Consider the following 13646-nt stretch of genomic DNA (forward strand, 5'->3'; position numbering starts at 1 on the left):
AAAGGGGATAGGAGGGTGAATACAGTGCAAAAACTGTGTACATATGCATGTAAATGCAATAATGATACCTGTTAAAACTATTCCATAAATCAGGGGAGGGGAGATATAGGGGAGTGGTGGAGGGGGTGAATTCAAGTATGATATAGTTGATACACTATAAGAATCTTTATAAATGCCACAGTGTATCCACACACAGAACAACAATAAAGAAAAAAATCATTTTACTTAAAGAATAGTTTGACTCCTACTTTCTGTCCTATGGTTATTGGTCTGTATTTTTCTATATTGCCAATTGTTTTAGTGAAGTCTAAGGTCAGACGCAGTTGTTTTTCTTTACTTGAATACAGCTGTCCCAAGAATTCTTACAGTTAAGACCAATAGTGAACCTTCATGCTGATCATTTCAGGTCAATTATCCCTGCTATACTGTAGGCCTTTAAATAAGGATGTCAAAACTTTGTATTAGAACTTCACTGAATTTAACTTTAATTATTTGTTTACTTCCATTGTTTTGTTTACTTGGAAACTCTATTTATGCCAATTTGGAACTTCTTTTCCTTCTATATCAATCATTTTCTTTCTAATCCTTCTAAACTCTTTTCATCTCTACATGTTATTTGCCTCATTTTTATATTTATCTGTTGTGTATTTTTCTATGCCAACCACAGAGTGTATCTTCCAATTTCATATTTATTTATGGAATAGTTTATTTCCTCCAATACTTACCAAAGTTTTGTTAGTTCATAATTCAATACTTCCATGTTATCCTACCATTTCTTCCAACTTCTTAAAACTCTGTTTATTAGCTCTTCTTCTTTATAAAATACAATTCATTTATTTCCTACTTTTTTTAACTTATGGCAAAATTTTACCACCATGTGGATAATTTTTTTTTTTTTTTTGGGCAGTACTAGGGTTTGAACTCAGGGCCTTGCACTTACTAGGCAGATGCTCTACCACTTGAGCCACATCCTCAGGCCTTAAATAACAATTATTTTTAAAGTTCTCAAGATTTTTTTTATCTGATACATATGACTGATGCTGTGCCAACTACTTCATATAGTCGAATTTTCTTGAACCAGACATTTGCAAAAGATTTGCATGTGTGTGTAATAAAAGGAATAAGAGGAACCTTTTTGCTTTCATAATCTACAAACTGTCTCTTGATAGCCAAACATACTGCTTCTTATAAATATTGTTCATCTGAATAATTCTTTGCTACACCCCTTTGGCTTTTCTGAAAACAATTTGATTTTCAGAAGGATTATGCTATCAGTCATTACGTATCTATCATTACAAAGAAAGGATCCATTTCTGCATTTAAAGTGAGTCTTTCATCTTCAGAAAATGTACTTCATGGACACTTTGTGAGATCTGCTATCATTCAGCCCTCTCATCGTTCTTCTTGTATATTCTCTTTTTGTTACTCTTCACAGCTTTTGAGCAATCAGCTTAAAGCAGTTGATATTCATGCCTTGGAGCTCATGGATTAAATCTTCAGTCTTGATAACAACTTGATAATAACAAAATAGTGAAATATTTTACTTTATATTCCTTGCATTATTTATGAAGTTTACAGGAAAAGGTGAGAGAGAATATCTTAATCACCCATGTTTACACAGAATATTAGCTAATCATCATTTTCAATTTGGCATTATCTGTTAGTTTACATCTTTTTCTATATTTTTAAATGTGATTTCTTCATATTTTAAGGGGGTGCATCTAGGGCTTAAGTTCTTTAATTTCCTCCAAGTCAATTTCTTTTACTAAAGCAAAGCTAAAAGAACAATCCTTACCTCATAATATTAAGTGTGAACATTCTTCTCACTCCCCATATTCATGTATCTAAAAGTCCTCACATACATGGAAACTTTTTCTGCAATCCTGGCTTTGTCTGAAGTATTCCTATATCTATAATGTCTCCATTGTCCTCTAATTAACTACTAATTTGGAACCAGAACAAACAAAAAATGCATCAAACTTCTAGACAAACAATCATACTTGACGCTTCATCTCCATTTTCTACAGTTTTCATCAGTGTTCCCAATAAGCTCTTCAAAAATTAAAGCACCAGAAAAGTTGGTAACACTGAAGTTCTAGAGATACCCCCATTTAGGAACATTTAAATAACAGTACTGCTTCCATATTTCATTTGTACAGAAAATGAATTTATTGAAATATCCATGTACCAAAGGACATAGTATGAACTAAAAAACATTAAATAAGCAGTTAATGCCACAGAAAAAATGCATTTTAACAGTATCTAAATTCTGTATTTAGGGAAAAGAATGAGTTGTTCTACAAAGTACAAGTTACAAATATAATAGCCCTCATTATTACAAAAGAACACAAGCAAATAATAAAATCCTCAATATATAGGCCTAACATCCCCTCTCAGAGTGAACTCAATCATGACATTCCCTGTATCAAGAAAGCTTTTATTAAAATCATACCCATATATACTTGATTTTGACAAAATGTTTTATTATATTCTTAAAACAAGTAATATTTTATAGTCTTAAATAATATTTTCTTTTCAGGAAAAAAAGCAGAAATAAACTATGTTACTTAAGTTGTGATCTTGTTCCATAAGCTACTATCAATAAAACATTTTTATAACTTTTCTCAAATTTTCCACTTAAACCACTCCAGTCAAATTTTAAGTTACACAGTAGTTACAAAACATAAAAACAAATTTCAGCAAGTATTTCTATAATTCATTATGAAAAACATCAACTTACTTGTGACCTAAATGCTTCAGAAAGTATCCCAGTACCTTCAGAGCTTGAACCCAGATACTTTCACTTTTAGAAGCCAATAATTTGTAGATCACTCTAAAAAATATATAAATTATCTTTTAAACATTTACTAACATTTTAAAAACACTGACTACTTAACAAATAAATTACAAATAGAATATAAAATATTTCTAGGATTTCTGTAATTCTTTGGAACAATTAAGGATTAGTACATTTTGTTAATTTTTTACTTAAACTTGGCTTCCAAATGTACACTTAAAAGAGTAATGCAATTGGTTATTCATAAGCATTGCCTCCATGCACAATAACAAAATATTCAATTTTAATATACTCATTAAGCCACATCTCCTCTTCTCTTAGAATTGCCCACATTTCAACTTAATGACCTATTTCATTTGTCATTGCTAATTGGACCATGAGTAGATAGATACCTGCCTACTTATTTCTCCCCTCTAAAAATTTACAAGAGGAGTAAGAAACAATATGTAATCTTTGCTCAGCTCTTGAACTAGGAACTGATTTAGGAAATAAACTAGGACACCAAAGGTTTGTTTATGTTCAAAGATGTAACATGCAGAGGAAAGAATGAAGCAGCCATGCAGACCACAACAGACAAAGAAAACTTGTTCTCTGATGGCTATACAATTCCTGGTTCACATATTACTGAGATTTTTATAACACATACATTATTCAGTTTAACTCAAAATAATTTGAGAGATTTTCTGTTCCTTAGATTAACTGTTATTTCTGTTACTAACATATGATCTAACATATTACAGCCACTTCAGATACAATATAAAAGCAGGACCATATTCACTACAACATTTATATGTGTTCTAGAAATTTTACTCCACTTACTTTGTTTAAAAAAACTTATTTTTCACATAAGGCAGAAGAGGACGATGGTGACTATATACCCTTGCAACTAATTCTAGAATTTAAGAATGTTCTTTGGGAGGAAGCAGTGGCAAGTATAAAATTCGGGTGTGCTTTAAATTCATTATGTATTTTTTTAAATTAAATGTCACAGTACATTCTGTAGGTGAACTAGTCTAGAATGAACAAAAAAAGCTGATAATGGAAGATGCAATACAATTTTCATATCAATTCAATAGCATTTATAAAAGGAAACAAATAGTTTGAAGTTAATGTGCATTTATTTTTACTTTTACCTATAGTTTATACTAACGAAAAAATTAGAAGTCAGTTTTTTTTTAATATTTCATCTGCTGGAGAATAAATTATGAGAAGACCTAAACTCTAGAGTAATTATATCTTTTGGAAGATGATTTTTTTAAAATCCCATTTTCCTAAATGTAGATGCATTTGCATTCAAATCTTTTTTCAGAATGTTAAGGGATCAAGATCAGTAATGAGGGAGCAAAAAAAATTTTGAAAACAGGAAAATCATACTTGTCAAGAGGAAATATTCAGGAAATCATTAAAAAGAAACTAAAAAACAAAAATTATTTTGAAAACCAAAGAAAAGCTGACAGTCTGAAAACAAGGCTTATACTAGATACAGAATGGGAAGTTCCCACAGAACCAACATTCTCTAGGAATAACTCTGAATAGGAGGAAAATAGGTATAAGATCATATTATGGGTCAACAGCAATTATCATTAACATTGAACCATGAAAATATTTAGGGCTATAACATATCTGCACGCACATGATATACTATGAATAGGAATACTAACAACTCAGTTGATGTTTACTCATAAAGATAACAGTAATCCTAATTCATATGTTCAACCTTACTATATTCATTTAGAAAGGGTCTAAGCTCTGTAAGACAGGTACTTATCTATTCTTTTCTTTGAATATTTCCAGATATAATAATACAAATTTTATTAGATCATCTCAGTGCTGCATTATCACAAGGGCTTCCTTAAGTCCAGTTAAAATAGCAGAATTGGGGGCAGGGATGTAGCTCAGTGGTAAAACATATGCCAACATATGCCAGGCTCTGGGTTTGATCCCTAAACACTACAAATAAAACAAATAACTAGAATTATCTTTTTGTCCAAATTCATATACAGTTGTTACCCATTAGTGCTTGTTTCTAGAATATAAACTTTTAAAGGCTTTAACCACTTTTTATTATTTTTATCAAATAAGTCTAAATTTCTTTGTTCTGTATTATTCTGAGTCAAACTTCTTCAAAGAAAGGGCACTTTCCACATTTGTGATTATTTTAACATACTAGTAACAAACTGACATATTCAACTGGTAATTAACCATGACCCACAAGGCCTTTGTATTTGTTGGGCTTCCTCAACCTTTTATACCATACATTTAAAATACTACATGGATGTTAAAGATCTAATAAAATAGCACTATCTCTTATTTCCAGTGTATTAAAATAATTCCAAATTCTATTTCTGTATTTTATAATCTGTATTTTACCATATTATATAATCTATGTTTGGTAACTTCTATAAGGAATAATGAGAATATTTTCAATTGATAGATGTAATTGATCAAGTAATATAAGTAAAACAGGATCTGAGATCAAGGATACTAAGTATTCAGTCTCAAAATAATCTCAAAAGTATGAACATAATCACATTATTTTATTAAATTGACCTATATGAAATTATAATTATGCAATAAGATCAGTTAAGTATAACCAGTGTTAAATAGTTCAATCTCATAGCAGAAAAATAATTATAGGTATTAATCAATAAATGTGTAACCACAAGCAAATAAATTAGCAACCCAGTTAATGGTAAACTCAAATTAGATATCCATATAGCTCAATCAAGTGATTCTTTAATTTGAAAGTTTTTCAAGTCTAGAAAAGTAAAATAAACACAAAACATCCCTTTGCGTTACTGATCTGTCACCTCTAAACTCTTTTTGTAAGGTCTTTTTCAGAACAACCTGTGAAAATTTATTGAATTATACATGCATAATTTAGATTTCCTGATTATTCTAGTAACTCAGATTACAGAAAAAGAGAAAATCCCTAAGAGGTTAAATTATAGGCTTAAATTCATGAGAATATTAACCAAGAAACTATGTTTCACTTACCTACACAGTTACTTTATAATGACCAAAACTAAAATTAGTCCTCAAATTATTTTGGCTTAGGCCTTTTCAAATCTATTATTCCCATTGCACTGCCACTGCCTCAGGTCATCATTTCTATACTTACAAGTAAAATAATCTGTCTGCTGATCTCACCACACAAATTTTGCCCTTTTTCAACATATGTGTTCACAGTGCTAATTATAAATATAACATGGCATCTGAGCACATCAATTATCCACAATTCTTCAATTTTTAGAATCAGTCAACAGGAAAAAATTAAATTTATTGCCATGATGTAGGCCATACACCTCCAGCTTCTATCTTTCTCTTAGATCTCACAATATTTCTCTTTTATTCTCTTTTGTTGATATATTATGTTCTTTATTGTCTTCTTGCCAATAGTAATTTTTGCTCTTCCCATTATTTGAAATGTTTTTACTATACCAATAACAATTTAATTATTTAAGCATTCAGCATGATTCCTGAGAACATTTTCTACACATTTGACCAGTTTCCTCGAGTTTCAAAGAATTAAAAATTTTCCATTTATTTCTTTTTTATATGTAAGATTTTGTTATATTTATTCACAAGTCAATAGAAGGCACCACTGTGTTCCATTTAATTCTAATAATACTATTATCATAATCATACCTTATTCCATTTCTTTGGTCAAATGCTGGTATCATCGAAGCTGGATGTTCTGACATTAAAGCAACTAGTAACTGTAACACATCATGAATATTTTCATCCTGCATAATAAGAATCACCAATATTTATTTAGTTAAAATCTGTAAAGCTTCCAATAAAATGATTAAAATAAAAGATCCAATGTATGTCTTACCTCATGCATTGTAAGTAGATAATTTAATATGCTCTGAAGTTCATCTTCTTTGACTCCTCGATCCTATTTTTTTAAAAATATTTTATTATTTAATTTAAATCTAAAACTAAAACTTTAAAAATGGAGTCAAAATGATGGTTGTATTTTTTTCTTTATATGAGTTTATTTTTTGTAATTATTGTTACACTGGGAGTACATTGTGACATTTACCAAAGTTCTTATAATGTATCATCGTTGAATTCACACCCTCCATCATTCTCCTTTATCCTCCCCACTCTGATTCCTGAAACAGTTTCAGCAGGTCTTATTTTTCCATTTTCATACATGAGTACAAACTATTTCTACCATATTCACCATCCTACACCCTTTCCCTACACTGGTGCTAACTGCCAGACAGGACCTGTTTTACCTTTCTATTCTCTGTTTTTGAAAAAAGAAAATTTTGTTTGTATAAGATAGCTATACTGAGAGTTTCACTGTCACATTTCCATGTATACATGTATTATAACCCAAATTGGTTTATCCCCTCTATTTTTCTCCTTTCTACCTTAGTCACCTTCTTATGGTGATTTCAACAAGTTAAAAATTCTATATTCATTCTTTATAGAAAGTACATCAACCATATTCACCTTCTTAAAAATCCTTCTTTTACCCTCTCTCTCCTGTTGGTGATTTTCCCTTAGCATGACCTATTTTCCTAATAGGTCATGAAAATGATGGTTTTAAAAGATAATAGGAAGAACTTTTAAAATGTTTTAAAATTAAAATTCCCAAATACTTCACAGTTCATGGACAATATTATTTTAAGTGAAATAGGTAATATTTAGAAAAAATACAACTGTTTTTATGTTATCAATATTTGACATTGTTAATATTAAGATAGTATGACTATCAACTGTATACATGTCACTCTTTCTAATTATTTACTGTTTTCTTAAACCAATACAAAACCAAGTGGTTACACTATCAATTTCAGTGTGTTAACTAACAATTTTATTTTTATGACCCCTTTGCCTTCATCTTAACCTTAGAAAAATTCTACTGTGATAAATACACTATGGTAGCTTTCTTAAACTGGAATATAGAAATTTTTCTACAATAAAATATTTATGCTCAATTCTTATTCATATGAACCTTCTCTCTTTCCAACATCTCTCTTAATATGGAGCATTTAACCAAAAGTTAAGTTCAAATAAGGTACTGCTAAATCTTACAGAGTTTTGCAAGCAATTCATGAAAGGTATTCCTTGCTAATTTAATGATAATGATTTTTCACTAGGCCAAAAACTTACTTTTCACCCAAATATTTTGTAATTATGGATTATATAAAATTATTTACCTTTAGTATGAGCTGTTTCAGAAAAAGAAGCATAAATGCCCGAAGTGATATAATTTCTTTTTGTGATGGCCGGGGACCATCTAGAATAAAACAGAAAAAAATGAGAAGAAATCCACAATGTTAAGTAATGAAAATTATCTATTTCAAGTCAGAACTTCACATTATACAAAATAAAAAGTTAATCTCACAACAACTAAAATATCAAAGTAAAAGAATAATTTTGTATCACAAAAACAAAGAAATTCCCTTTCACTTTCCTGCCACTTCTCTTTAAAATGCATTATTGGTTTTCTCCCTTCCCTATCCTTGAGAGAGCTGAAGCCAATGGGGCTTTAAGGTCCAGGGTCCTGAGAAGGCAGCAGGGGCCAAGAAGACTAAAGAGGCTGACAGAGTCAAAAAGGCAAATAAGTCTTGGCAAGACCTTCAGGGTAAGCAGTGCTAAGGACTAAAGAGCCAGAAGGGTGGTTAGCACCAAAGAAACAGGCACTGAGGAAGCAACCAGGACATTGAGTTAATTTATAAAACTGAGAAAGTGATGGTATTTTTATTAAAACATTGGTTTCAAAAAGCAGAATAACAAAATATGCTGATATATTAAAGATAATTGGAGCCAGACTTCTCACTACTGAAGAGGAAAGTTGTAACCTAAAACATTTAAGGCTAGGTTGACAAATGTGTTTTTAAACTGTATCATAAAGATACAAAACTCCATGTGAAGGCCAAAACTGGGACATTATATAAACATTAAGATAAATAATAATATAGTCCAGGGTACTGATGAACTATAGCCTTTGGGCCAAATCCTTAACACCTGTTCTTAAAGGTTTCATTGAAACAGACTAAACCCATTAATTTGCATACTGCCCACAGTTATTTCTGAAATAAAATGAAAGAGCTGATTTCATGCAACATAATCCTAAAAGGCTTACTAAATGGCCCTTTGCAAGGAAAGAATGCCAACTGCTGATATAACACGTTGAATAAAATAGTTGTTCATGATATCATGCTATATAAAAGACTGAAAAATAAATCAGTGGAGTAGAAAAACAACTTCTTCCTAACAGCAGTATACAAACTAGTATCATAGAAACCACTGGCAGCAGTCACAGTAAGTCAATTCTACCATGATTTATCAATGAACTAATCAAGTAGGCAAAGCTATGTTGAAAAACCATGTTATTTATATATTATGTAATTGTTCACCAAATATTTATTGGTTATAAAAAAGAAAGTACAAAATGCAAGGAAGATAACACCTTCATCAAATGTTCAAAGTTCACATCACTTGCAACAGGACAACTGAACCTCATGTACCACCTTGACGTGATACACTAACATGGGATGACTTATGGGTTATTCCTGATAAAAATAAAAAATCTGTATCACCATGAGCAAATACTCAAGAATTCCAAGTTGAGGGGAATTCTAAATTTAAAAAATTGCCTATTTCTTTAAAAAATGTCAAGGTCATAAAAGACAAGGAAATACTAAAAGAACTATTCTACATTGAATTAAAGTAAAAAGGAAAGTCAATGTAGCATAGACCTGCAACTGGTATTTAGGGAAAGGGAAATATTTTTTCTAGAAAGTACATTATTGGGATAATTGGTTAAAACTGAGTTGGGGCTTTGATTTATATGATAGTATTGTATTAATGCCAATTTCCTATTTCAATCCTATCATTACTTAACAGACTACATTTACCTTTTAGGGAACAAATCTGTGAGGTCAAATGTAAGATGTTGGAAAATTGATGAGGGGCATATGAAAATTATTTATATAATTCTTGAAAATATTTTTAAAACAGAAATTAAAGTTTTAAAAGCAGAATTATGATTTGTTTAGGGTAGAGAATATTATGATGTGGTATTTCAGAGCAAGGACTCTGAGCCCTTCAAAGGCTCTGAGTCACATATAAGCCAAATTTCAGTGCTGTCACTGTGCCAACTTTCAGGTTTATAATCTATAAAATGGGAACAGTATTAACAACACAGGTATATACGGATATAGTCTTACGAATGTGTCTGAATATATTTATATACCTATAATCATATTATGTTATTAAGTCTATTAATACATAGAATGCCCAACACAGAATGCAACTCATGGAATGCATTCAATTAATTTTAGAAACCACCACCTTGAAATCAATTAAAGAAACCCTAAATGCCCAAACTAGATCTGAGTATGAATAGCAAATTTACAGTCCTATGCCCCAAAACTTATTTTTGTATCCTTACATAAATATCCAAATAGTGGAATGGTATTTCCCTAAGACTCATAAGAATATAATGTTCAATGAAACTGTGAATATGCTAAGAAAAGATCTCTAGTACACAATGGCTGAAACTATAAACTGAAAGGGCATTTCTGAAAAAAGTTTAATAAATGCATTATTAGTCCTTCTCATCAATTCTAAACACAGACAGAAATAAGCAAATACATATAAAGAAGTGGATCACCATATTATTTCTAGAATAAACCTTAAAAACTATAAATGCTGTATTCTTACAGAGTACTACAAAGAGCTGAAGAAATGACCAAAAAATGGAGAAAAATATCAATTTTGTAAAAAAAAAATCTAAATATTTCACATTTAAATAATGAGAAATAGTGGGGAAAAGCATGCCAAACTTCTAATAGTAGTTATTCCTATAGTTTGGGTCATGAATAATACTTTTCTTTGATTTTTTATAAGTATATTCTTTCTATAGTTGGAAAAACTGGCTATAATTTTAAAACATAAAAGAAAACATTGTGAACCAGGCATGGTGGTATATGCCTGTAATAACAACTACATTATTTTTGTGGGCAAAAGTCAGCAAGACCCTGTTGCAAAAATAAGCTGGGTGTGGTGGAAAATGCCTGTAATCTCAACTACGTGGTGATAGTTGGACCAGAGACCAAGGCTGGCCTGGGCAAAACTGGGAGACCCTATCTGAAAAACATGGAAAACAAACTGAGGGGCATGGGGAGAAAAACGAAAGTTAAGGAGGGAGAGAGAAGCAGAGAGGGAGGTAAGGAAGTAGGGAAGGAGAGAGGGAGTCAGGAAGGAAGGGAGTCAGGAAGAGAAGGAGAAATTGTAAAGAGTTAAATTAGTTTCTACTACTATCAAACAAAGGTAAATTTGGAGTATTTGCAGTTTTTAATTATTAGTTCATTAGTTTTTAATATTATGAATATATCTCCCTAACCTCCCCCCAAAATACAGCATCAAGGTTAAATGAAGACTATTAGCTATTTAAAAACTTGCTTATATTCCAAAATAATTAATTCTGAAAAAGTATAAACTTGTATTTTAACATAAGCAATTTTCAATATAGCAGTCTACTTGATAAGAAAGAAAATAGTTCAGTCATATTTTCATAGTTATGCACATGTATTCACTATGATAGTGCTCAGGATATACAACAACCACAGGAAAGTTGAAACATAGTGATAGTGATGTACTTACCTAATCCTTTAGGTGTAATGCCACTACTGTCAGCAGGATTAATGACCCAGTAGTAATATTTTAATGTATGCATTAGCTGTAATACTGTTCCTACTCTGCGTATGGTGGTGTAGATGGTAGCAGTTCCAATAAATTCAGCAGACAAGTAAGTATAAAGAGAAAGCTGAACCTAATTCAGAAATATTAATAGATCATTAAAATTTAAAGTGGTTCAAGTGCTTATAAGTATAAATTTAATTCAAATGTATATTAAGAAAGGTCAAGAAATGACCTTTATTGTGAGTTTAGAAAGAAATTTTCTTAAATATCATTCTTATTTTGAAAAGAAAATAATCAAAATCAACATCCTAATAAAACTTATTTTAATAACAGTAATCTACATTACTTAGTAACCTATCTATAAAGGTGATAGCTACTGACAAATAATTTTAAATGATTAAATAATTTAATCTGATGGAAATAAGTTAAAAAGAGCTAGAATAACACTTCAAAGAAGTGATGTTTCAGTAGCTCTTCATGCATATATTTCTTCACAGAAACACAATTAACATCAGTCAGCTACAGTATATCTAATAAAATATATATTGCTATCATAAATGCCAAAAGTTTGTGTAATTTCAAGTTGTCTTCACCTATTGACACAGTATAATATTTGGGTTTTGCAATTTGGCCATGTCCATTAAGATAAAAAATAAAACAAAACACCTTGTTTAAAAGAGAAATAAACTTCAGATTTGGGTTTAGTCCAATAAATAATAAAATGGACCATAATAAAAATCAGAACTCAAACATTATTCAAGCAGGTTTGTGGAGATTTTAAAATTATAAGACAGTCCAAAATCAACATATCACTCATTACTGATTTCCATTGTCATATAGAACTAAATTTGAATACGCAAAATAGTAAGACTTTTATGTTAACTTTTAGAAAAATATCTAATTTGTGTATATTCTTATTTTAGCACAAATAATATTTATATGTCATGATATAAATTCTATGTTCAAAGTGAAAGCAATTTCCCAGTCAAAATGAACATAGTGGCAATGATGCAAGTAGTTATCTGTTCTCTTTTCCTAGCCTTTTAACAATCAGTGTACCAAGTATCTTCATTGAAAAGGTATGAATCATACCTCATAACATCAGAACATAGTGTTACATCAAGCTTAATTTTTAGCTATAGCTTCATTTATTTTTATATTCATATATTAAGTAATTTGATCTTTGATACTCATGCAACTATGCTGCAATGACTATAAAAAATAATCCAGTAAATATAAATGGTTGCTACTGGATATTTTAGATCCAGTACCTATAATTTATAACATTACACTAAAATAAAATGACTGAAAATGAAATTCAGACCTTTGCAGGTGTGTGTATCCAAATGGCCGGATTGAATAAAATGTGATCACAAAGCTGCTTCAGCAAAGGTGCTCCATGAGATAAACCATCAAGGTATTTTGCAAAGGATAAAAATTGCTCCAAGACAGCTCTAGTTATATGAACCCTTGATGACTAAAGGAAGAGAACAGAAATTCTAACTAAAACATAGCTAATATCATATTACGTAATTGCTAAGTTAGCCTAACTATGAATTTTTCACATGCTATCCCTAATAGTTTAAACACAAATCACAAAATTTTATATTTCACCTGTTATTAAATATTTAGTTACATAAATAAACTTATTATCTAATGACATTTATTTAGTGAGACATGGTAATGCATGTCCTAGCTCTCTGGGAGGTAGAGCCAAAAGGATTGAGAGTTCAAGGCTAGCCCACACAAAATTATCAAGACACTAGTTCAAAAAAGTAAAATATAAACAAAATGTCTCTTTTTTCTTTTTCTTTTGCAAAATCGGACAACAGGAGGGAGTAACAGGTCCTACCTGCTGGGGGGGACTGGTACCAGAAGAAGGGGGTAGGAGGGTAAATATGGTGCACATACTGTGTACACATGTATGTGAATGCAAGAATGATACCCATTGAAAGAATTCCAGGAATGGGGGAAAGGGGCATAAAGGAGAGTGGCGGAGGGGGTTAATTCAAGTATGATATATTTGATACACTGTAAGAACTTTATAATGCCACAATATATCCCTACACAGCACACTTAAAAAAAATACAAAAAACAAACAAAAAGGGGCTGAGAGTGTAACTCCAGTTGTAGAGCACTTGATTAACATTCGTGAGCTCTGGTTCAATCCCTAGCAGCT

General features: G+C 30.7%; 1 protein-coding gene across 5 annotated transcripts in view; it reads right to left on the reverse strand.

Annotated features, from left to right (window-relative positions):
• The window catches only part of Nbea (neurobeachin), a 643202-nt gene that overhangs the window by 491908 nt on the left and 137648 nt on the right, over nucleotides 1-13646 (reverse strand). For all 5 annotated transcript variants that reach the window (XM_074043550.1, XM_074043551.1, XM_074043549.1 and 2 more), the window contains 6 exons: nucleotides 12792-12944; nucleotides 11429-11597; nucleotides 7975-8054; nucleotides 6636-6698; nucleotides 6446-6543; nucleotides 2741-2833 (listed from right to left, as the gene is read on the reverse strand). In XM_074043550.1, the coding sequence (XP_073899651.1) occupies nucleotides 2741-2833; nucleotides 6446-6543; nucleotides 6636-6698; nucleotides 7975-8054; nucleotides 11429-11597; nucleotides 12792-12944 (656 nt within the window). The remainder of the gene's footprint in view (nucleotides 1-2740; nucleotides 2834-6445; nucleotides 6544-6635; nucleotides 6699-7974; nucleotides 8055-11428; nucleotides 11598-12791; nucleotides 12945-13646) is intronic.

The sequence above is a fragment of the Castor canadensis genome, chromosome 10 (genome assembly GCF_047511655.1).
Source record: "Castor canadensis chromosome 10, mCasCan1.hap1v2, whole genome shotgun sequence".
Taxonomy (NCBI): Eukaryota; Metazoa; Chordata; class Mammalia; order Rodentia; family Castoridae; genus Castor; species Castor canadensis.